Raw genomic sequence first — 26,292 nt, forward strand, 5'->3', positions numbered from 1 at the left:
TGGTTCCTCCCCGGTCTTAGATATTCCCTCGCCGTTCCGATAGAGGCTCTCTGGAAGAAATTCCCTCCTTCCACGATTACCTTCGAGGAAGCATAATTCTTTTCATGCCTCTTCCCTTAGAATTTAAATACTATTGTATAAATACCAGTCAGGTAATAAGTCCTTTTATTTTTCCATTTCCAATTTACCTGACTGACGTCCCTCCGAACTAATGTAACACCCGCGAACACACACACGCACGCACGCACGCACGCACGCACGCACGCACGCACGCACGCACGCACGCACGCACGCACGCACGCACGCACGCACGCACGCACGCACGCACGCACGCACGCACGCACGCACGCACGCACGCACGCACGCACGCACTTAAGTAATTAATAAGATTAATTAATTTAATTAAAATGCCAATTTTTTGAATCTTATACATATATATATATATATGATTTTTACTTAATAAATGACTAAAAATTTAAAATATTAAAAATTCTAATCAAATTTATTAATCCTTTCTAACATATTCCCTGACTCACAGATCGCACAAGGTCCCGTCCCGCGTAACAGGGATTAACTTCCTTTACCAAAAAGGGACCACCGAACGAACGGCCTAGTAAAAGAGACCCTCGAGGTCTTTGACCAGGTCCGGCCTTGTACAGTTCGTTCGAGTCGAGAGCGTTAAGGTTTTACGCGTTTCGACAAGAGTAAATTCTGTTCTTTCATTATCTCTTTCTTTTCTTTTTTTTTGTCGAATCTGGACCTAACAATATTTTAGATACAAATTATGGAAGAAATAAAAGTTTAGAAAAAATAAATTGGATCTGTCTTATATAAATGTTTAATATTACTAATGGGTGTTACATACTCTTCCAAAGTAGTTATATGACCTTATTATAATAAACACATTTTGATGTGGCGCAGTCTTTGTCGCCTGATTATATGCGTTCTATGTTATTAAGTGTAACACAATTTATTGAAATCATTTTTAGTTCAGTAAATAAAAAATACTATTATATTATAAAATTTGCTATGAAAAAAAATAAACATAATCCTGCTTATATTATATAATTTGTCTAATAAAAAGAAGAATATTATTCTAAAATAACTTTATTTTTTAAGACAATAATAAGTCATTATATAACTCTCTGTTTGAAACAAGGGTATCGCGTGTGTCGTAGTGGCGAATATTTGCTCTCATATCTCTCCATAGTCTTTCTATGTTTTGTGTGTGGACACCTGTTTCTGGATCAATAAAATTAGCGTGATGATTTACAGTTCAATATGTATAATTATTGTCATTACTTAAAGCAGCATATCTACGCTACATACCCGTATGAATAATGGTACCAGAAACAACATATTATATTTCCGAATGATCGACAATAATGTTTCACTATTTCTATTTGGTACAGGCAAAATAAAAACTTCCTTGGTATTTCTGTCGACACCACCCATTGGCCACGAATTATATGTCTAGTATTATATTTTCTTTTGCCTATTTTCACTTCGTCCAGTTCAACGATTTTATTAATTCCACCAATTGGCTTTTGTTTGCTTAATAATCATTGTTGGAGTAACTAAAGTTGATTTAGGAAAAAAACGTACAGTATCATGTAGAAGTAAACATAAATTAATATAAAGAATATATTATTTACCTCTCGACAAGAATCAGTCCAATCAACTATACCGCTATCATTTAATTGCAATTCAACCTTTAAAAAATTCTGTCGTGGTGGAGGTAAGATTAGAAAATATGCAATAAAGCGACAAATTTTTGGTAAATCCATATGTGCTCGTGCGAACCATGTTCCATGAAATGCACTATGTTTAAAATTACATGTTACTTTTTGTCGTTTTCGATCTTTAACAATTTTATAATATGTTTTTGTACAATGAAATAAATGGTTTTCCAAATTGGTTACTAATATTAACACATTTTCACATCTTGGACACGTTATTTCGTTACGAATGACTTTTTTTTGCACAAAAAATTCCATAAAGAATTAAAATTGTGTGTTATATTAATTCGTGTAAACGCATGTTGAAAATTCGGAAAATCGGTAATCTTTCCTACTGCGTAATATAAAAGTCTATGATACACTTGTCTAACTTTTGAAATTTGTACTTTTCTAACTGTAAATATCGATGTTATATCATGAACATAGCTCTTTTTTAAAGCATTGACATTTAGTCACAATGGTACCAATATTTACAGACAATAGTACAAATTCCAAAAGTTAGATAGCCGGTTGTGTATGTTATATTTATGTATAGCAAATTATATATTTACTTTTGAAATGTACACGGTGTCAAAAAACTATACTCTTTTGAAATGAAACTTTTCAATAAATAATGAGCGACGGTTAAAACCTTTTAAGCGTTACTCAGGGTGATGACCTTGACAACATATGTCAAGGACATTGCGAGCATCCTCCCCTAAACAAGATATTTTTCCCGAAACAAGACTAAAAACAGTTGTAAAATGAAATGACAATTCTGTGTTAATAGATTCTGGAAATAATTCTGTCTTAAAATAAGAAAAAGTAAAATTATTTAACAAGCTAGTAGAAAAGAGTTCTTATCTTTTGAAACTTATTTACAATGATATAAGATATACGATAATTTCTTATCAACAACACTGCAAGAAAATAAATAATATAATTTTAAATTATTGGTTAATTTTTATTTTAAATGTTATTCACTTAAAAAATTATATGTATTCACTTTAAAAATACTTATAAAATTAATTAAGAAAATATAGTTTATTATATTAATCGTATAAACAACCATAGAGAATTTTTTATTTACATACTTGCAATTATCTACTTTCACAAATTTGTTGAAAGTTATGATTTGTTGTTTATTTTTTCATAGAATACGTCAATTGTTGTAAAATTATTTTCACTACAGACATATTAGCTAAAAAAAGAAAAATATTAAATATTTAAATATTTCAATAAAGTAATTATGTAGCCTCTGCTACTCGAAATAGCTTACAAGTAAATGGATTTAGTCGTGATGCGTTCTTCACGTTGTTGCAAATTGTCACGCAAACAACTGCTTTTTATTTATCGTCGGCTATCAGGCGATAATATATTTTCACTTCAGGCGGTGATAACGAGAAACCAAATGCCATATCATGTTTCGATTGCTCGGTAAAGCGTATCTCGGAAGAGCGAGAGTAGTCTGAATTTCGCCATCGTCATCATCAGCAGAAGTTTTTCCACGACCCACGTGTTTGACATGAGGTAAAACCTTTTTTTCTCCCCTTCTTTCAATTCCAGCATTGAACGCTAATTAATTTGTCTGCGATTTTTTCGTACGTAAATATAACACGACAATTATAGATGTAACGGATGCTCTTCAAAAATTTCATGTCGATCTTAAGCACCGTAAAATATATACTTTTATTGCTTTATACAGGGTGTCCTGGTAAAGGTGAGCAATCCCTCGTGGGCATATAAAGCAAGTAAAAATAACTCACAAGTACTTACAAAATTTTTTTCTATAATGCATTTTTACCCAGATATTTGTTTCTAAAGTTTAAATTTGAGAATCACTTGTCTTAAATATCTTTTATATTACTTTGCAGATTTTAATATAAGAACTTTTTTATTATTAAGTGAAGATCTTTCAAATAATGTGATAGTTATTTTGGTATCATCTCGGAGAGCCAGAATCGGCTCATCTGTAAGTCTTTTAACTTACAAAACTTTTAAGCCGATGGGCTTTTTTATTTTTAAATTATGTTTTTAGATTCTTAATATTTTTCGTTAAAACTAACTTTTCAAAAAAAAAAAAAAAAAAATGCATTTGATCGATAGAAAGTAAACCTTTATTTGTAATAATTAAATAATGATTTTTAAAATAGTACAAAGAAATTATGCATCCGCCATAATATCCCAGGATCCTTTCTTATTTCTTCACAATGATAAATAACTTTTTTCAAGTAATTGTTGTCTCCTTAATACACAATGTAACTTTGTATTATTTTGAAAATCGTTATTCAATTATTACGAGTAAAGGTTTACTTCCTATCGATCAAATGCGTTTTTCTTGAAAACAGTTTTAACAAAATGAAACAAGAATACCTTTTTCTTAGAGAAAGATGTGAAGAATCTAAAAACATCATTTAAAAATAAAAAAGTCCACCGGCTTATACAGTTATTTTTACCTGCTCTACATGCTCACAAGAGATTGCCCACCTTTAGCAGCACATCCTGTATATATACACCAAAAAAATTAAAGAGCCACTTTCCTCCATATAAAAAAGGCCAATTTTCAAGTAGTTGCAACTTCCATAAAAATAATCCGAATAAGATCAATGAAAAAGCATTTCAAAGCTTGAAGTTTTTAGTTTTAAAATCTTTAATGAATTTCAATTGTTTTTATTCGTTACAAAATTACATTGTAAAAAAGCGATGTTCACCGATTGAATAAATTTTTCAAAAATTGTCCAAGACTGCCGAATTAAAAAAAAATCCTAACACAATTTTATTAATTGAGTGTTAAGGAACAGAGTTTTAGCTTTAATTTCTTTTTAACAAACGTTCTATGATTTTTTTTCGCTGAATTATTGTGAATTATTTATTATGAAAAACGTATCTTTTATCGTCTTTCCTCTTGCTCCCAATTTTGTCAAATGATATTGTGATATGAGTTTTAAACTTGTTTTGAGTTCCTCTATCATATTATGAAAAAGGGAACATCGAGTCCATTTAGAAAAAAGAAGATGACCTTGATATCTCCGAAGCGCCTCCAACTGGACAAAGATTATAATCGCCATATAATGCTCTCTTTGTACTGTACAGTTTTGATTACACAAATTTTCCTGTAAACCTTACAAATTCGAAGATATTTCAGGTAGTAATAGTTATTGTTTCACTCTGTATACACTTAGTATTGTATGTATGTACATTCACATAATAAATGGCGTGCACTCGTAATATTCTAGTTATCTTAAAATCGATGTTAATGGATAAGCACAAATAATTTGAAACAAGACGAAAAAACCAGTACTTTTTAATACAATTAGTCAAAATTGTAATTGATCCATTAATAATATAATTATGCAAGGATTCAATCTTCGCAATATGAAGATATTATTTAACTCTATTGAATTCGCGTAACAGATTTAGTCTTTTAATATTTTTTGATATTCGTAAAAAGCAATTTTCTAATATTAATTAGAAATGTTTTTGTACTAGTTATAATAATTATTTTATATTAAATTGGGACTTCGAAATATATTTTAACGACTATTAATATTTTGAAGAACTAAAAATTCTTTTATTTTTATCCATGTAAATATATTAATATATATATATATATTAATGCCAAGTAAATCGTTTTTACTTTTTTTATCGAAAAATGTTTTATGATGGAGGAAAAGAACATTCCTTTGTATTTGTATCATAGAATTTACTAAAAATGTAATAAAATTTTAATTGTGACTTTCCAATTCGATAAGACTTGATTATGATACGATATTTTTACAGGTTCATTCAATTTACAAACAAGAGCGGGGGTCCGCAACATCTTGGGGTTCAGCTGAATCAGAAAGGTGACGTTATTGCCCTATCGACGGTTGATCCACAGATCCCTAATACACTCAGAAAGTTTCTCGAGGGCGGTGACGACTTTCTCGAAAAGGTTAAAAGGTAGGAGAGCAATTGAACAGCTGAGCGTCTTCGATGCTAGTCGATTACAGATATATCTTACGTGATTTCGTCATCTGCTATAAAAATATTTGTAGCTCGTTATGATTTATAACTTTGATACCGGAATTTGTATTTCAGCATGGAATTACATATGTATAATGCAGACAAATTATGCTAAATGATAAGCCCGTATTCTGAGCTTACGTTTATCGTTAAATGTGAGCTTATTATACAAGCCTTATAATATAAATGACGAAATAATCGTGTAATATTATGTTTATTTCTAATGATGTAATTGTTTCTAATTAAATCTTTTTTTAAAAAAAATTAAAGTTTGTTTGACAATTAAATATATCTCTCGAATGACATTAAATGATTAGAACTTTAACTAATCTGAGTTATTTTCAAACTTTTCTTTGAATCTTAAATATATTATTATTTCAGTAATGTAATAATATAATATGTTATACGGTTGTGTGAATAGGAAAAGGCTATATGATCTTATTATGAATATTTGTTTCATTAGAGAAAATGATATCGACCTAAGGAAGGCAGTAGAGAGATAGTTTTTTGAATATGATTTGTGTAACATAAAGTAGCTATTTTTCCTTTTTCCTCTTTCCAGTTATATGTAATTATTACATAATTCACTCTTTCGCACACACATACATGTGATATATTCTCATCCTTTTCTTCAATCGGAATATATCAAAAGTCACAATATTATTAGATCAATCAAGCCGTCTTTGTTCATTATTATTGAATTAACTTTATCAAAATTACGCACTTTATATATCTAATTTTCCAAATCGTCCAATGTTCATTTTTCTTATATAAGCAAATATTTATACATATACAGAGTGTCCTGGTAGAGATGGACAATCTCTCGCGGGCATGTAAAGTAGAAAATAAACCTTTAGTCGTAATAATTGAATAATAATTTTCATAATGATACAAAATTATATTGTATATTAAAATTATTTAAAAGAAAACAAATTTAGCTAAATTTACAAAAAATGTTCGAAATGACTTCCACCGACCCTAACATTTTCCCGTGCACGACAAATTGATGACTGTTGCACCAGCCATAAAATCTCAGGATTATTTGTAATTTAATTTGGTTTCATTTGTAATTTGTTGTACATGTGGGAATTGCGTACTTCAAAACAGTATTAGATACTAGCGAAGTACATAACCAGTACTGAAAAACGGGTTTCTCATTTTGGTACTGGCATAGTACAAAGCCAGTATTAAAATAACAAGGATTTAGTACTAGTCCAATATCTAAAGTAGTATTGAATAATAGTACCGATACACAATATAACGCCGGTAAATTTACGGTACTGTGCCTGTATAAAAATGATTTGAAAGAGAGCATCGAATGCCAGTACCAATAGAGTATAATTTACGGTACCGTGCCTATACAACAATGATTTGAAAGGTAGCATCTTGTGCCATTACCGATACAGTATAATGCCAGTAAATTTACGATACTGTGCCTGTACAAAAATGATTTGAAAGAAAGTATCAAATGCCAGTACCAATATGCTACAGCACCGATAAATCTACAGTATATTATGTTTTGAAAATTGAAAAAAAATCAGATTTTTAATATTAATAACAAAGCAGTGTAAATCTTACTGTTAAAATTTTTAAAATTTTTAATAAAATTTAAAAAAATTTTTTTTTTAATTTATTATTTTTATATGTAAAATAATCTGAATTATTTTTATTCTATAATTTTCTAAAAATTGTATAATAAATAAAATATATATAATAATTATTTATTCTATAATTATTGTTATTTATGATATATATTATAATTAAATGTTATATTTAACACAAATTTAAAATTTTGCATATTATATATTTATCACAAATTTTAAATTATATATTATTATACTAAAACATTAATCATGAACAACCATTATATACAATTTTTATTAATAATATATACATTTATTTTATCTATTTATTTTTATACATTCATATATATATATATATATATATATAATTAATATAATTAATTAATATATATAAATATAATATATATATAAAATAAATTAATATTTCATATTTTTAATGTGTTATATTTTATATATATAAAATTAATATAATTCTAATATTAAATATTTCTTAAATTTCCTATATGTATATGTTATATATATATATATATATATATATATATATAACATATACATATAGGAAATTTAAGAAATATTTAATATTAGAATTATATTAATTTTATATATATAAAATATAACACATTAAAAATATGAAATATTAATTTTAAACATTATATAATTAATTCGAATTTGTCATCTTATCTAAATTTTCTCTTTCTCTACGTCCTCCATTGCGATCTATTGCTCCCAAAAACCATCGACTCATTGAAGAATTTATTTTTTTTTTCTTCTTTTGTCCCAAATTTATTTTCTTCTTTTTATAATTTTTTGATGTGAAAATGTTTCAAATTCTAAATCAGGGTTGTTATTTGAATCATCTGTTTCTGTATCTGATAATTCTTCGGATACATCAGATATTTCACTAGACAGTAATACAGTGTCTTCGGACATGCGTGCCATGCGTCGTTGTCCCTGATCGAAGAATATCTATGTCAAAATTGATAAAAAAGAACAAATATTTAAATAAATATTTAATTAAGTGTTAATGTTTTTATATATATCCCTTTATAATTATTTTTATAATTTATATAATATTTATATAAATAATTATATTATAATAATTTATGTAATAATTATATAAATAATCTTTATAATTATAAATATAATTAAAATTATATTTATAAATAACAATATATTTATTTATTTCAGTTTAAGGGGGGAATATCTTTTTTTTGGTAAAAAAAAAAAACTTTTTTCGGAATTTTTTTTAGTAAAACTATGCGGTGTTTTAATTTCATCTTTTCCGGATGTTTTTATTATATATTTATTTATTTAAAAATATTTTTTTTATTAAAAATATCGCCTGTTATTCCTGCATTTATGATGCCGCGTGAAGTGCCTTAATCGCTGGTTGATACGATATCTACCCTTGAGATCATCTGAAACAAAAAATCAAACGGTGTTTTTTTCTGTATACATATAGTTATCGTCTGAACTAGAAGTAAGCAAAAAAAAAATTTTTTTTGAGAAAATGGCGACTTGTCAAACTTAAATAATCGATTTTACTCTTAAAATTGGTAATTTTTTTTGCAATAAAAAAAAGTATATAACGTATCACTTTTTCTTTAGTTCACGCGATAGAGGGATGTTTTCTGAACATACAGTTAAAATTTCAAGTCAATCGATTGAATAGTTTTTTAGAAATCATGTCAACCAGTTGTAAAAAAACCTATTTCGAGAAAAACGCGTTTAAAGTTTCAAGTTGAGTTTATGAAGATATATCAAGTACTTATAGCTAATCTGCTATACCAAGGCCATACAGTATGCCTTCTTCTTTCTTTCTTTGTTCTTTCTTCTTTTCCTTTTGTCAACACAATGGAATCTATTCACATTGAATTGATCACGCAGTAGGGAGTTCAAACAGCTGTTGTGCGCTTCAAAATATACCTGCGCGCCGAGTCGGTTTACGGTTTATAACTTTCACAATTTAATTAATTTCAAATTAAAACTTTACAGAAGTATTTTCAAGACCTTAAACTACAAGAATCCGTAAAAAAATCGATTCTTTTTGACCAAAAAAATACGAATGTATTAAGTATTTATTAAATAAAATTATTAAAGTAAAATATGAGTTTTGAAGAAAATTAATTACCAAGGCATCTTTTTTTTCGTCAATTTCCATTAAAGCATCCAAAGTTTTGAATTCATCTAATGTAGATGTTGGTAGTTTAATTTCAATAATCTGTTTTAGAGCCGAAATTGGATTTATTTCATCTTTGGGAGATAAATTTAATAATAAATTGTTTTGTAATTCTTCAAAACCTTTTCGTATGTCATATAAGATACTTCTTTTTATATTATCCATTTTTTTTTTGTATGAATGTTTTTACTTGCTCATAACAAGCATTAGCAATGATTTGAATGAATTCTGATATGAGAAAATAAGTTTTTTTAATATTTAAAATAAATTTTTATTTTCTTAATAATAATATAATTCAGATTTTCTTATGATTTTTAAAATCATAAGAATATACATTACTATTATATTAAATTATAAATCTGTGAATCATATTATTGTTAATTTTTATTATTTTTAAATATTAAAAATACTATACCATTATTTCTAGTAGAATTATTATGTGATTTAGTTTTTTTAAATGTGTTTGAAATTTCGGCTTCGTCAAAGAGAGAAAGAATCTCTTTACGCTTATTTTTTTTTAGCTGTTGAATCTTGCGTCAAACTTTTTTTTTGAATTGGATGAAAGAATAACTGATTCCAATGAACTGGTTAAAGCATCATTGTCTATGAAATAAAAATATTAAATATATAAACAAAAGAAAATACCTAATATTAAGATATCGATTATAAATCAAGCATTAGCAATGACTCGAAATTCTGAAATGAAGAAAATAGTATTTTTTATTTTAAATATTATAATTTTTCAAAATCATAAGAAAATTTGAACTATTATTATGTTGAATTAAAAACATGTTTAAATTATATTATTGTTATATTGTTAATTATATTATTGTTATATTACTGTTAATTATTTATAAATAAGTACAGAAAAATTGATCTTAAGCGTTAAAAAATACTATACCATTATTTCTAGTACAACTATTATGTGACTTTGCTTTTTTTAACATATTTGAAGTTTTGGTTTTGTCAGAAAGAGAGGGAATCGCTTTACGCTTGCTATTTTGTTTAGCTATTGAATCTTGTCTCACAAATAAATTTTTTTTCGAATTGGATGAAGGAGTGTCTGATTCCGATGAACTAGTTGGAACATTATTATCTATAAAATAAAAATATTTTTTAATTTATAAATTTATAAACAAAAAATACCTATTAAAATATTACTTTATATCATTTTTTAATGTCATTTTTTAACGTAATTTGAGTTGTAATTATAGTTTTATTTTTTATTTGTTTACTTTTTTATGTATTTTTTTCATATGTGATCTTTTTATTTACGAACAATAAATACCTTCATCTGATTCCTTAATTCTTCTTTTTATAATTTTTTGATGTGAAAATGTTTCAAATTCTAAATCAGGGTTGTTATTTGAATCATCTGTTTCTGTATCTGATAATTCTTCGGATACATCAGATATTTCACTAGACAGTAATACAGTGTCTTCGGACATGCGTGCCATGCGTCGTTGTCCCTGATCGAAGTTATCTATAATATAAATAATTTGAAATATATTCTTTTTAATATTTTGACTTTTCTTAACTTTTACTTACTAGCATCTTTCAATAATTTGACAGGATATTTTTTCCATGTTAATTTCCTTTACATTCTTTATTCCATTCTTGGACCTTACTATAATCAAATTTTGGTGGATATTTACAAAGCCATGTGCGTTTAGGTTTTAATAACCAATCTTTTGGTACTAAATCGATACACAATTTTTTATTTTGTCGTCGAATATGGTTAAACCAGACTATTACTTGTAAAATAAAATATGATAGTAAATAAAAGTGTGTAATATTCTCACTTAATTCAGTTCTATACAATTAACATTAATAATTAATTACAATTGTTTTATTGTAAAAAAAAACTGTTAAAGCAATAAAATATTTAGAAAATAACCATTATACTTACAAATACGAAAAATTACTCATATTGTGTTGATGTATATCCGTTTTGTAATGAACTGCTTTATATAGCGACGAAGTAATAACATGCAATAACAATATTTTCGTTAAAAGTAATAAAATATTGCACTGAACTTAAATACAATTTCACTTTTTTTCACAAAATAAAAACTTATTAGAGAAAATATAAATATTGATATAAATGATAGAAGGAAAAGAGAAAACGTATTGAACATCACACGCTTTGAATTTGTCGCGTTGCAGTTGCAATCAACGAACAAATGTATATCTAAATTCCAAATCAATCGATAATATATATACAATATACATTTTAAAATGTATTGAAAATATTTATTCAATGCAAAATTAAATATATATACATCATATTTATGTACATTTACTTACATATATGTATATGAATTATTACTATATATTACTATATGTATTATATAAAATATTGAAAATATGATATATGATATTATATATCATATAATAATATATTTTATTTTACAATAATTTTATAGAAAATCTACCAAAGCTGAAAATTTAACTGTGTAATAATTGTGTAACATAAATAATATTCTTAACGTTTAAAAGTACACATTTATGTTTAATTTCTTTAAGTTGTAAAACGCGACGATATTTGCTTAAAGTAACTTGCGATAAACCGACATGAGATGATTTATAAGGATAATTAAAAACATCTCTTTTGTCATGATATAATAATCTTTTTATTAATACTAGTTTTTCTTTATTTAAAACATCATCTTGTAATCTCTCTCTCTCTCTCTCTCTCTCTCTCTCTCTCTCTCTCTCTCTCTCTCTCTCTCTCTCTAATGACTTTTAAAAAATTAGTTCGTACGCCAAATAATCCTCTAACAAGGGAACTGTCGGAAGTATCCCTCACTGATTTTAATGAGCTTTGGATATGTTGTAGAACACAAAAAAATATTAGACCCATATTTTTTTTAGCGGCGTATCTCAACGTTTAGAGGTTGAATCCCTCGAAGAATAACGAATTTTTCGTTTTTAGCGAATATCTTTGAAATTATAGGACATATAAAAAAATGTTTTATACGAAAGTTTTATGGTATTTTGTACTCTTTACAATAGTATAATTGTATTTTTCAAAAATGTCAATTTTTTTAATTTACCCCATCTCCACCCCTTATTTTACAAAATTTAAAAATTTTTTAAGAACAAAAATTAAAGAGTATCAAAAGTCAAATTCATCCATGTATAATAATATGTGGGTTTCACGAATAAATTTTAAGAAAACAAGACGATAACTTCGTGCTATAGGCGCTGCGCTATAAGTTGTGTTGCGTTATTTCTTTAGTTGCGACACATTCAATAAAAGCCTCTTGTGTATATATTTATGTTGTGCATATATTGGAATATAAAAATAGATTAATCTTAATGACATAATACGCAACATATTAGAAAATAAATTAAAGAATAAAAGAAATAATATTATATTTCACATTTGCATATATAATTGTAAATATAAATTTATATAATTATTAAATATAATTTAATATATAATTTAATTTAATGAGTTTATTGATTAAAAAATACTATAAAATAAAAATAAAAGAAGGAATAGAAAAAAAGTTAAAATATCAAAAAAAAAGAAGAAAGAAAGGAAGAAGAAAAAGAGGTTGAAATTGTTACAAACGTAATTTCATATGAATAAGAATTTTTTATTAGGCAGAACTAAAAGAATACCAACATTTGTTGCATGGGTAAGGAAAACCTTAACAGTATTCATCAATAATTTAAAAACACATCTTTTTTAAAGAAATTAGTACAGAATTTGTTCATAAATATATGTCTTACATTTATAGCACATATTCATTACAAAGATGATGTTCATAGAAAAAATGTGTTATGCAAAGCGATTTTTTACACCAAGAACAAGTTATTATTGCTGTTTCGCCACAAATATCGCATTTTACTTTAGAATTTTTTTTAAAACAAAAAATTCTACTGGTGTTTCAAACTCTGTTGGTCTATTCTGTATGTATCTACTTTGAAACCACGCATATTTAAATAAATTTTGAAATCTGGGCGACGAGAGTGTGTTAATGATTGTAATTTTAAGATATTATTTCTTGCATGAAGATCCAAAACAAGACCTAACAACATAACGGTATCAGAAAAGTGTTTAATAAAATTCTTCCACAACCTAACCTAACCGAAATCCGTATACGTCTAATGACTGCATTTTTCCCGTTGTACCGGCGGGAATAGTTAAGAAAACAATATCTGTTGCAGAATCTGGTTTCTGAAATTATGTTAGGACAATGTCCACTCTATGAATCTAATAATAATACTGATTGTGGCCCGACATTCGGAAAAAATACTTCCTTTAACCAAGTTTTTACATGATTCGATGTTAATTTGCCTGATGTTGAAGCCCGAACAAAGATATTAGGCGCCTTGAATAATGTTTCCTGTACTCTTGGACCAAACGTTCCTGTAATTTCTTTTAAAACTATAAAAAGAGGTGATAATAATCTGCCATCAGCCGAAATAGTCGGTTGAATTGTATAGCTATGCGTGGTTAATGATACAGACTGTACTACAGATTCTAACTTTTTTATACCTTTTTCAGCTAAAGTACGACCAGAATGAAATTCTAACTGAAATCCACTTTGATCCGAATTATAAATATTTTCCACTCCATATCGATTAATATAATATTTTACATTTGTAATAAATGTATCGCATTTATCTTCCAAGTCTGTTTTTGATAGCACAGATTTTTTTGTTACAAATTTTGTTATTTTCCGAGACACAATATTATGTACCTTTTTGAATCTGTTTATCCATATTACAGACGCTTTGAATCCTGACGCATTTTCTTTTTCTTGTGCTTGCAAAGCCCATCGAGCGATGTCAATATTATGAATGATGATTTTTCTTTCAAGTGCTTTATTAAAATGATTTAATGTGTATTCAGAATTTTTTTTAAATTTTTCCAATCTAGTACCACCTTGAATGATTTGATTTTCCCATCATCGTAGTTGTCGTACCAATGTAACTTTTTTAAATTTTTGTTTAACTCCTTCAAGTGATCTTAGTCTTGTTTTATCACTCCTCCAGTATTCCACAGCTTGCCTTTTATAGTCATTCGATATTGTTGTTTCGACAGAACTACAAATAACTTCTTCTGGGAGATAGATTTTCTTTTCATTTTTTTGTCTCTAAAAAATCAATTTCTTCCACTTCTAGTTGAAATTGTTCTTCATCTTTTATTTCTAACAGCATACGTTCAATTTTTTCTTTCACTTCTCTTTCCTGTATAGTTATCGGAGTTTGTTGATAAATCAAATCAGTAAAAGTTGCAGAAAGTAAAAGTATTACGTTGTATGGATTAAACTGCAGCATTCTGAAATATTAAAATTTTAATATATATATCTCGAACTTTTATTATATATAAAAAAAGAATAAATTTCACAATTAATAAAATTGTCTTTTTATGATAGTAATGTTATCTCTTACTTTCTCTTGACAAAAATATAATAAGGCAAAATAAATTAAGTCATTAAAACTAAATAATAATTTTGTATTTTGTGTATGTTGTAATCATAGAGAAAAACTACAGTATAAAATATTGAAATAGAAATTCTAAAATTTGAAGTAACCAGAAAATATTTTTATAAACAAAAAGTAATTTTATTGTTAATATAGATGCTTACAAAAAATTCATTGAACCATCAATCATAACATTTCATTGACAAAAAAATAATTTTTTTATAAATACGGAACAACAGAATAATATGAAAAATGACAAAAATGAATAACGATATTAAATATTTGTTTTTTATTATTAATGTAATAAATTTTTTAAGACTAAAGTATTGATTTATTTTTTAATATATATATATATATATATGTGTGTTTAATATATATATATATATATATATATGTGTGCGTACGTGTGTGTGTGTGTGTGTGTGTGTGTGTGTGTGTGTGTGTGTGTGTGTGTGTGTGTGTGTGTGTGTGTGTGTGTGTGTGTGTGTGTGTGTGTGTGTGTGTGTGTGTGTGTGTGTGTGTGTGTGTGTGTGTGTGTGTGTGTGTGTGTGTGTGTGTGTGTGTGTGTGTGTGTGTGTGTGTGTGTGTGTGTGTGTGTGTGTGTGTGTGTGTGTGTGTGTGTACACACGCATGCACGTGTGCATGAGTATACGCGCGTGCAATGATAGAACCTGCACAGTATTAATTGTAGTCTTTATTTTATTTTTTTTAAATTAATTTGTAAGAACCAAACAATAAAGAATAATAATCATAGCAAAGATCTATTTAATATAGATACAGACAAAATGTCCTATGTTACTTAATACAAATCGTCTAACGATCCTCTCATATCACTCATGCACGAGATATTTTGCTATTCTTCGTAACTACGCGCGCATTTGCCTTCGTTACTTTTTGCTCGCCTATATACTCGTATGCCCTCGCATGCAACGCTCTGTCTTCACACTAATACTCACACCTTCTTAGTACAATCGACCAATCATACGCGCTCCATACTTCCTTTGTTCGACCTTTTCGCGGGATGTCTACACAATTTTCCAAAGATTTAAGTTAAATGAGAAATATCGCTTTTAGTACATCACAAATTTCATGAGACTTTAAAAACCACATATGTGATGTTTCTATTAGTAATTTAATCTTTATGAATATTAATAAAAAAATATTTTTATAAAAAAAATTATTCGCATATGCTTTGATACACAATTGAAATAGCATCACAAAAAGTCACGCAAATCGCAAACTCGTACTTAGCTTATCGATTAGAAATACAAAATTAATAACGAGAGACTAACTGCCGGAATATTAAGCTGGCGTGGTTACACACTTTATTACTTCTAGTTTCTATTTATTTATAGAAACTCGTTTGTTAACATTTCAGAGCATATATATATATATATATATATATATATATATATATATATATATATATATATATATAACATTTTAGAGCATTTATATTGTATAATAATAATTATTATTGTGTGATATTAGCCGTTTAGAGGTGTCAATTGTTTCATGACGTGTTGCGCCGTCCCTGCATGCCCATTGTATCCGGTTTGTAAATGACTAATAATTTTCAATTATAACTCAGAAACTAACCTTCAGATAAAATTTTGTAAAAGGAAAAATTATCTCAGAATTTACTCAAGAATATATCATTTTAAGAATATCAGGTTGTTTGGAATCACCCTGTATATACACATATATATATATATGTGTGTATATATACAGGGTGGACCATTTTAATCCATCCAGTCGAATATCTCGAAAATCAAGCCCAGGAGAGAAAAATGTTTCAGACAAAAGTTGTATGGTTTCGAGGGGGCCATAAGATGGTTCCATTGGTTTGACCTTGAAAAGTCATTTGAAGGTCACGTGAAGGTCACTTCAAGTTTTTTAAATGGAACACCCTATATATTTTTACATATTCTTGTAGCTCATCTCGAGAGCTTTCCAAAACACCTATGACAAAGTATTTTTCATTAAGTATTTTTTGAGTTATAAAGCTTCAAAGTTGCAGTATTTTGACATAAAATACAAGATATCTCGTAAAATATTCATTTCTTGATTATCTTACTCTAATACTTTTATGCACAGAATAATGAGACGAATCAATTGGTATAATTAAAACACATAATTATGTTAAAGTAAAAATCTTTGCAACTAACAGTTATACATTTTTACTTTAACATAATTATGTGTTTTAATTATACCAATTGATTCGTCTCATTATTCTGTGCATAAAAGTATTAGAGTAAGATAATCAAAAAATGAATATTTTACGAGATATCTTGTATTTTATGTCAAAATACTGCAACTTTGAAGCCTTATAACTCAAAAAATACTTAATGAAAAATACTTTGTCATAAGTGTTTTGGAAAGCTCTCGAGATGAGCTACAAGAATATGTAAAAATATATAGGGTGTTCCATTTAAAAAACTTGAAGTGACCTTTATGTAACCTTCAAATGACTTTTCAAAGTCAAACCAATGGTACGGTCTTATGGCCCCCTCAAAACCATACAACTTTTGTCTAAAACATTTTTCTCTGTCGGGCTTGGTTTTTGAGATATTCGACTGGATGGATTAAAATGATCCACCCTGTATATATATGTATGTATGTATGTATATACAGGGTGTCCGGTAATAATCGCTCCACCTCTCTAGGGCAGATGGAGCAGGTCAAACTGAACATAAAAGTCCTCTAGCATTTTGCGATCTTCGTAATAATTATCGAGAAATTAATTAACAAAGATTGACAAATCCGGGCGAGTACAAGCGCGCGGCGAGAAGGCCCATCCTACTGTTACGCGGTTACTAGACGCTCATTGAATGACAGGAGGAGCGATCTATGACTGGCATTGGATGTGTACGAGTAGCACGCCTAGTAACCGCGTAGCAGTAGGATGGGCCTTCTCGCCGCGCGCTTGTACTCGCCCGGATTTGTCAATCTTTGTTAATTAATTTCTCGATAATTATTACGAAGATCGCAAAATGCTAGAGGACTTTTATGTTCAGTTTGACCTGCTCCATCTGCCCTAGAGAGGTGGGGCGATTATTACCGGACACCCTGTATATGTATGTATATATATGTATATATATATATATATATATATATATATATATATATATGTATATATATATATATATGTATATATATATATGTATATATATATATGTATATATATATATGTATATATATATATGTATATATATATATGTATATATATATATGTATATATATATATGTATATATATATGTATATATTGTGACCGTTGATATACTTTCGGTTAATTATCGTGAATGCTCCTTTATATAATTGTGGCCGGTGGAATGGCACACCTTCGGCGCGATCGCTTTTATTACTCGGAAATTTATCTTCACAATGATGGTAATTTTTGTGCGCCAGACGCGAAAATCCGCACCGTCTCCAATTAACACGATACTTGTATGATCCGCATAAAATCTTAAAGCAATTACGACCGCGACGGTAGCTAGCCAGTACTTAAACGGCAGAGGGGGGGAGGGGTGCGTTAGGAGCCGGACGGGATTGAGAATCGATTTGTGAGCGAGAAAGCTTTCGGTGGGATAGACACAATTATTAAATTTAAAGAATGAATATATTTGACAATAAGTAAGGAAGACAAATGTTTAATTCACAGACAGTCCTGAATTGAACGGCGGTGTTAGAGAGAGTTATTTTAAATGCGACAACTAGGCGTAAAAGTCGCACGCTCTGGGCGCGTGAAGGGCGCGTGACGGCGCGATGTCGCGACCGAGAGGTATCGAATTACACACTTGATTATAGATCCTTTTGGATATTGCCGTAAATCGCTCGCGGCTTATTAAGGTCGCGGCAATCATACAGATAAATATTCCGATGAAATACCGTAAGTTTCGGTCGCGAATCGTCCGTTACTCGCGCTAATCGATCTACAATAAAACTTTCAGGAATGCGCGTAAACATGCGCGGTCGGCACGCATCGACCTTCGCTATCGATCACCGCGGTACTTATTCTACGCAATATACGACGTGCGAAATTCTCCAAATACGCAGAACATAAAACTCGACGTTATGTTGTACATGAAACTAAACATTCGAATGAATTTCGACTACATAAATTGTTCCGGATCGCGAGTCGATAGGCGGCACGCGATATTAAAGTCGCACGCAGTACGCAGTACACGAGCTCGCTTCCCGGCCTGATACAATTCTGCAATTATTACGTCAAATTCCGACAACTAAACAATTCTTAACGCGACGATACAATTATGACTTTCGGCGGCGTTTATAGAGAGAGACGTTATGCCCTTTTACGACTGCGGCCTTTCGCGGATTCCAACAACGATACGGCAATAAATACGCGACGGCGGAATATTATCTCCCCGTTAATCGCGACAGCTAATTTTACGATAATTGCGAGAGGGCACGCTCGTCCGAATCGTGTGAGTTACCGGGTTGGCGGCCTTACAATCTCCTTCCGCTCCTATTGTCCGGTCTCGCTCGGGATCCTCTCAAATTTGGGTCGATAGGCCTGTCGTCCTCGATCGCTCGCCGAACAGTGACAAGCGTGAGGCTTGCGGGAGACACGCCGGCGACGTCGTGCGTAATTAGGCCACCTGTGGCGCTATCGTGGCCCTTAGGGCCAATTACGGCCGTCTCTTATCGCGGCCGGTTCAATTCTTCTTATTGATCTTCGGTTCCCGCGAGGCAACTTCCCGGGGCGGCTAGTCGGCAGCTTCCGGTCGGCAAAGTCCGATGCCCTTGGCTTCCCCGGACCCCATGGTTGAGTCTTGTAGCTCCATAGTCAGGGTTTCGATGCTTAATACGTCGGGAGTGGCCATCCCCTTGACCGTCTCTTTCCGGTCATTCGCCCCTGGTCTGGACCCTGCGGTGTGAACCTTTTAACGGCAGCTGATGTTTCCGCCGATTTATTAATTATCAAATAAAATGTGCGAGTCTTACCGGGCGTGACTTCTCCGCATATCTTGACCTCCGCTCGTCGTCGTAACCGGGCTCCCCCGGATCCCTGTAACTATCGATCCAGAAGATGTTGCCGCCAAACTCGCAAATAAAAATCGAATTTCGCAGGGCGCTCTCTCTATAATGAGAGGACGCAGGCCCCGCGAATCCCTTCCCGATCGGGCCTTTCAGCTCTTGTGACGGACGAAAGAAAAACGTCACGTCATAATATACATACAGGGTGTCCCAGACTTACCGAATCACCTGTTAATGGTGGATTCCTGAGGTCATTTAGAGACGAAAATTCTAATACCAAAATGTCGAGGCTACAATAGTTTTCAAATGACAAAACTTCGCGCGCTCAGGCACGTCGCATATTAAAAGTGCCACCGCACTAAATTTAATTATCGACATTGAAATATTGATAAATTATGTATTTAATTTATTGTTAAGTTACTGTTAAGTTATTGTTATGTAGTAATTTATTGTTATTAAAATAATTTTATAAATTTATCTTCTTCATATGCGGTTAATAAATTTCGGTATTAAAATATTTCCGCAATGACAGAAAATCCTCGTAATTCCGCGTGCAACATCGACATTGAATTTAATTGGGTGGTTACGAGGATTTTCTGTCATTGCGGAGATATTCTAAGCGCGCGAAGTTTTGTCATGCTAATTGGTCAACTTTAAACTCTTACCATTTGAAAACTATTGTAGCCTCGACATTTTGGTATTAGGATTTTCGTCTCTAATTGACCTTAGGAATCCACCATTAACAGATGATTTGGTAAATCTGGGACACCCTGTATATATATGTATATATATATATATATATATATATATATATATATATATATTAATATATACATATACATATATATATATACATATATATATTATGTATACATATACATATATATATTATATATATATATACATATATATATATATATGTGCGTGCGTACGCGCGTGCGTGCGTGCGTGCGTGCGTGCGTGCGTGCGTGCGTGCGTGCGTGCGTGTGTGTATATATATATACATATATATATAGGGTATTTCATTTTAAGTGATATGGTTGATTATCTTGCGAATCGATGATTTTATTGAAACATGTTTCAGACAAAAGTTGTTTGCTTCGAAGGGGGACATAAGATGGTACCATTGATTTGACCTTGGATAGTCGTTTAATGGTCACGTAAAAGTCGTCTTTAATTTCTTAAAAGGAATCTACTATTTTACATTACATATTCTTGTAGCTTATCTCGAGACCTTTCCAAAACATTATTATAAAATGTTTTTTCATTAAATATATTTCGAGTTATAAAGCTTCAAAGTTGCAGTATTTTGACATAAAATACAAGATATCTCGTAAAATATTAATTATACTTCGTGTCTCGCCCTTCGAGATTACGAAGGTAGTGTCGCTACTTTATGTTGAACTAGTCACAATTTTAGAGCTAAAATTTTTTAATTTTGGCGCTACTTGCTTCCGCAGTGGTCCCGACGGCGCTGCGGTTTCCCTCTTGCGTCATTCGTTTTCTTTGTGCCAAACAAGTCACACAGAGCATCGTCAAGGAAAATATGGGAAAAAGCAAAAAGAGATCCCACAGCAGGGAGAAAGAAAACAAGAAATTATGGAAGGCTGAAAAATCTGGAAAGTTTAATCAAATCTCGTCTACCAGTATACATCCGCTACAAGGGAACGGTAACCTACATTCGGCAGAGGCTTCGTCACATATTTCCCAGCTGAATATATCAGGTAAAAATTAAATGGTTGAGCTTGGACGGGAGCCGAGACATAACCAAAAAATAAATAATAAATAAATACACACCGGACGATCTTATACGAGAGATAAGGCGTGATCCGAGTAAACAGGTTGAGCCTGGACAAGAGCCAGGACATAACCTAATCTATCTATCATACAGCCTTGTACGAGTAATAAGACGGGTTTAACCTCCCCACGAAAGGCAGGGTCGAACGAAAAATGTACATGTTTCAACACATAAGCCCATACTTAAGAAATTTTCTCCTAACCTAAAATTTCAGGTGAATCATTAGGGGATTCGAGCCCACCTGACGAGGTTGAGGGAAAAAGTGCTGACCCCAGTAACTTACCAGGAGATCAAGTGGAAAACGCCCAAGTTAACAACATACAGAGTCCAACTCAGCAGACTCAGACATCTCGCACGAATCAGGACGAGTCTGCAGATCCGAATAAAGAAAAAACCTTAGATCTAAATGAAGAAACTTTAAAGATTATCGGTGAGGAACCCCCAAAAAGCCAAAAAGAGGTCGAAATTCATTCTAGCCTAACGAATCGTTGGATCCCTTGGCTTCAGCAAGGCCTAAAAAAAGAAGTCAGAGCTGAACTGCTCAAAAATATCTTAGAATAGGTTCCTGTTGATTGGAACTACCAATTTTTAACCAAGAATTGGGGACGTTAAACGCTAATATTCTGAAAAAGGATAAATACTTTACATTTACTCAAAATTTAGCTGGCTCCGCACTTTCAGCTTTTGCCTCTGTCATAACAGAACTAGTACCTATCAAGACAAAAGAGTAAAAAAAGATGCTAGAAAACCTATAGAATAGAGCTCAATTGTTAGCGAAAATCCATCACTCTCAGACAATAGCTCGAAGAGCATGCATTCTTCTATGTATCTCTAAACAAATGGAGGAGCAACTGATGCAGAGAAAAACAGGCAAATACCTATTTGGTGAAAATCTGGGAGAAAGAATCAAAGAAATAAAAATGATCAATAAACTAGGGCAAGATATTAAGATACAACCATCCAAAGCAACATCCAATTTACCGAATTCGTCAAACTGGAAAGGCCCACTGGGATCACAGAAATCGGCAACCTAATTGGTCAATAAACATCGTCTTCAACAGTCGAAGAAGCCGGCAACATCATAGCCAACGAGGAAGACATCCTACTCGAAATCGGTCCACTATCGAGATCACTACAGGTATCAAGACAGATCTCGACACCGTTAGAAACAAACCAGATCATTATACTAGCGGGAAGACTAACAAAATTCATAAACATCTGAGTAGATAATATAAGAGAGTTCTAATCCAGGGATCTGAGGGGGGGTGAGATAAGCGGGGGAGGACGAGGCGAGGTACTCGCCCCCCGTACTGACCGGGGGGGGGCAAATGTCCCCCTAGACTGAGGGGGAAGAGGGAGGTACCAAATGTCCCCCCCAGATTGAGGGGGGAAGGGTGATACCAAACCGATATTTCCAATATTGGCGTTATTGTCATCATCATCACTAGATAGTTCAAAAATCGGCACTTCAATGTCGGAGTCTTCTTCATCGGAAATTATCATAAAATAATCATCACCATTATTTTCATCCATATTCGGAAGACACACGCGCAACGCATAGATTTATTCGCGACACGAACACAATTCATAGATTTCCTCGCGACACGAGCACGTAATAACCTTCTTCTTAGAGCGTATAGGAAAAAACTAACCACGCGCCACGCGCATTTATCTCAAATATATACATGAGATCTCATATCTCATCTCTCTCTAAATAGAGTATCTCTTTCTAAACAGACTATGCATATGATCCTATGAGAGGTAAACGTCTTTGTTTGACTGAGATTAAGAGAGCGCCAGGAGGAGGAGGAGGAGGAGGAAGAGTCGTAGAATAAAATAGTGTGAAGAAAAACATTAATGTTAATAATAATTTTTTTATTTTTTATTTGTTACAAGTATCATAAAGTATATCATTTATAGCACACGCCAACAATTCGCAATCTACGAGTGATCCGCTATCGAACGCGTCACTCTCGCGAATCGCTTTCACAGCAACATTTACATCAGTAATATTGTTACGTTGCAAAACGTTACAAAATTGTTTCAATTTTTCATTCACGAAATGTGTATTTTAACACAACCATGAATGCATATGATCGATACAATCTTCAAAATCGAATAAATATAATAATGTTTGAGGTTGCATATACAAAGACTTATTAGATAATGTTAATTTAATAATTTTCGATCCGTTTAATGCGATCATTTGGATAAATAGATCACAGATCCATAATGGTTGACTTTCAGTCGTACATGTCGTTCAATGTATGTACGTTTCTGCATCAATGAGTGCCAGAGTACGATAGGCAATACTAATCGATTACCTCGGTTGTCACCAAGTATCAATTCGACATACGACATAGCTCCAACGCTTATTCCAATCTCCAAATATTTGTAAGATGTCGGGGTTAAGATATACCTTCTTCCAAGTATGCAAACCGCACGACGAGATGAAACTATATAAAATATTGAAATATATTAAAAAATAATATTTAGAAAATAATTTTTAGGAAATAATATTTAGAAAATAATTGAAACTTATATTTTCTTTGATTGAATTTCACCGTTCTCAATTGGAATGTAAAAATTCATCTTGCTGGTTTCTTTTGTGGAGCACATTTTTTTTTAGCACAACCTTATGCACGGACAACTGATGCGATACTAAACTATTGAAAGTACTGCGATCAATTTGTAATATCGCAAAACGTAATGAAGAGGGGAGTATTTGTGACGTAATTTTGCAAGCGTCAATGTAAGGCTGCTAGAAATTATTAAAAATCGCGTCCCCACGTGCTTTCCCGAGCGCCGTGTGTGCGGCTGTCGTATGATGAAATCTAATCAAATGTATACAACGAATGAAATATTCGGTTACAAATGTATACGACAAAGTGTGAGATAAAATTTTTGGCTAAATGATAACATAAACAGACCGTCGACAGTACGGATGTTTGCGCTAAAGAATAACGCGCCGACAGTACGAATGTTTGCGCTAAAGAATAACGTGTCGCATAGTGGGTGGGCATTATCATGTATATTTAATTTGATTATAAATTATAAATATAATCCTATGCGTAGATGATGTCATATTATATTACATTACCACGAAATATGCGTGAGATAAAGAGACGTGATATTATCGAAATGACGGATGTTTATACGAAAGAATAACGTTTTCGCAACGTGAAAAGAATATAACGATTAGATATAAATCAGAACAGAGAGTCACATCTCGCCATTATTGTCGAAGCTTGCACGAGTGTACCTTATATGTAAAAAAATGGAGCAGGTTTTAACGTATCAATCCACCTTGATAAATTCGGTGGAGGAGTACTTTGCGTGGGAGGTGCGATGCGATGATTATATCAAGTCGTTGGAAGAGTAGAGTCGAATTAAACGACCGCGAATATCGATCGGATATCGACAATTGTTGATCGCAAAGATCGCGCGACTCGAAGGACTGAAAAATGCGTTGCGCAAACGTTTCGTACACGCGGGTGCCGGACACAGCGCGCATCAAGCTGCACTATTTTGGCGAGAAATTGATACAGCGTTCGAGAACCGTATATCGACTGGTGCGATAATCAATAGCAATTATATCGAACCTCGCCAGTTTCTCGAAGACGCGAGTGATATCGTGCTCGAACATGTGCGAGACGCTATCGAAACACACTGCAGTGTGAAAGTGAATACTATATTTAACGGTGAGTTTGTGGCGGGTGAAAAGCACGACGATAAAAGTGTAAGTACAAAAAACTGTGAACTATTTCGTACATCTGATTTACGCGAATGGTGAGCAACGTGTTATCGAGCCCATTTTAGCATCTCTCGAAGAATTTCAAGAACATGATAGTGGGTGGGCATTATTGCGTATACTTAATTTGACTGTAAATATAAATAAATATAATCCTATGCGTGCGGGATGTCATATTATATTACCGCGAAAGATAATGATGAAGCGAGCGATAGTTAACGTGCGATCCAAAGACAATGCATGTTTTGCATGGGCAGTGACTGCTGCTATGTATCCCGCTGAAAGAAGGGTTGAACGAGAATTATCGTACCCGCGTTACACGGATGTGCTAAATCTTCGAGACATTGAGTTTCCAGTGACTCTTAATCAAATTAAAAAGTTTGAAATTAACAACAATATTTCAATCAATGTGTATACCATCGAAAAAGAAAATATTGTTCCTATTCGTCTTTCGGAGCAAAAGAGGGTCAAGCACGCCAATTTGCTCTACATTCAAGATGCGCAAGATATCGGACATTTCGCGTGGATCAAGAATTTATCACGACTCGTGAGTTCGCAACTCAATAAACACAATGGACAAAAATATATCTGTGATCGGTATGTATGTATATTTAATATTATTGATTTCTTTTCAAAATAAATATATAATTATTATTTCTATTTTTTATAAATGTTAAAATATATATATAATTATTATTTCTTTTTTATAGATGTCTACATTATTTTTATTCGAATGAGAAACTACAGTCACATACTGTAGACTGCGGGAAGATGAATGACTGCGCTATCCGATTACCGAGCGATAAAGATAAGTGGC

General features: G+C 31.4%; 2 protein-coding genes, 1 long non-coding RNA gene and 2 pseudogenes across 6 annotated transcripts in view; 2 read left to right on the forward strand and 3 right to left on the reverse strand.

Annotated features, from left to right (window-relative positions):
* Positions 1–755: 755 nt before the first annotated feature.
* On the reverse strand, positions 756–3,058 carry LOC140671235 (uncharacterized). 2 transcript variants are annotated; one of them, XR_012047699.1, is made up of 6 exons: positions 2,998–3,058; positions 2,813–2,919; positions 2,291–2,465; positions 1,656–1,821; positions 1,330–1,577; positions 756–1,242 (listed from the first exon to the last, which is right to left on the reverse strand). It is a non-coding gene; the product is annotated as an uncharacterized lncRNA (long non-coding RNA). The 2 variants fall into 2 exon arrangements; XR_012047700.1 differs by lacking the exon at positions 2,291–2,465.
* Positions 3,059–3,118: 60 nt separating this feature from the next.
* The window catches only part of LOC140670793 (oxaloacetate tautomerase fahd2, mitochondrial-like), a 45,125-nt gene continuing 21,951 nt past the window's right edge, over positions 3,119–26,292 (forward strand). For 2 of the 3 annotated variants that reach the window (XR_012047625.1, XR_012047626.1), the window contains exon 1: positions 5,525–5,660. Coding sequence is in view for 1 of the 3 variants with exons in the window: in XM_072901549.1 (XP_072757650.1) it covers positions 3,244–3,248; positions 5,499–5,660 (167 nt within the window). In the remaining 2 variants the exon portion in view is untranslated. Of the gene's footprint in view, positions 3,249–5,498; positions 5,661–26,292 lie in introns of those variants that run through there. The other variant, XM_072901549.1, reaches the window with a different exon arrangement.
* Positions 8,686–11,414, reverse strand: LOC140671010 (uncharacterized; annotated as a pseudogene).
* LOC140670792 (uncharacterized) lies at positions 13,703–14,780 on the reverse strand (annotated as a pseudogene).
* Positions 20,876–22,438, forward strand: LOC140670794 (uncharacterized). Its single transcript, XM_072901550.1, has 2 exons — positions 20,876–21,650; positions 21,939–22,438. The coding sequence occupies exons 1-2, from the start codon at positions 21,473–21,475 to the stop codon at positions 22,283–22,285; spliced, it is 525 nt and encodes a 174-aa protein (XP_072757651.1). The 5' UTR covers positions 20,876–21,472; the 3' UTR covers positions 22,286–22,438.

Source organism: Anoplolepis gracilipes, chromosome 11 (genome assembly GCF_047496725.1).
Source record: "Anoplolepis gracilipes chromosome 11, ASM4749672v1, whole genome shotgun sequence".
Classification (NCBI taxonomy): domain Eukaryota; kingdom Metazoa; phylum Arthropoda; class Insecta; order Hymenoptera; family Formicidae; genus Anoplolepis; species Anoplolepis gracilipes.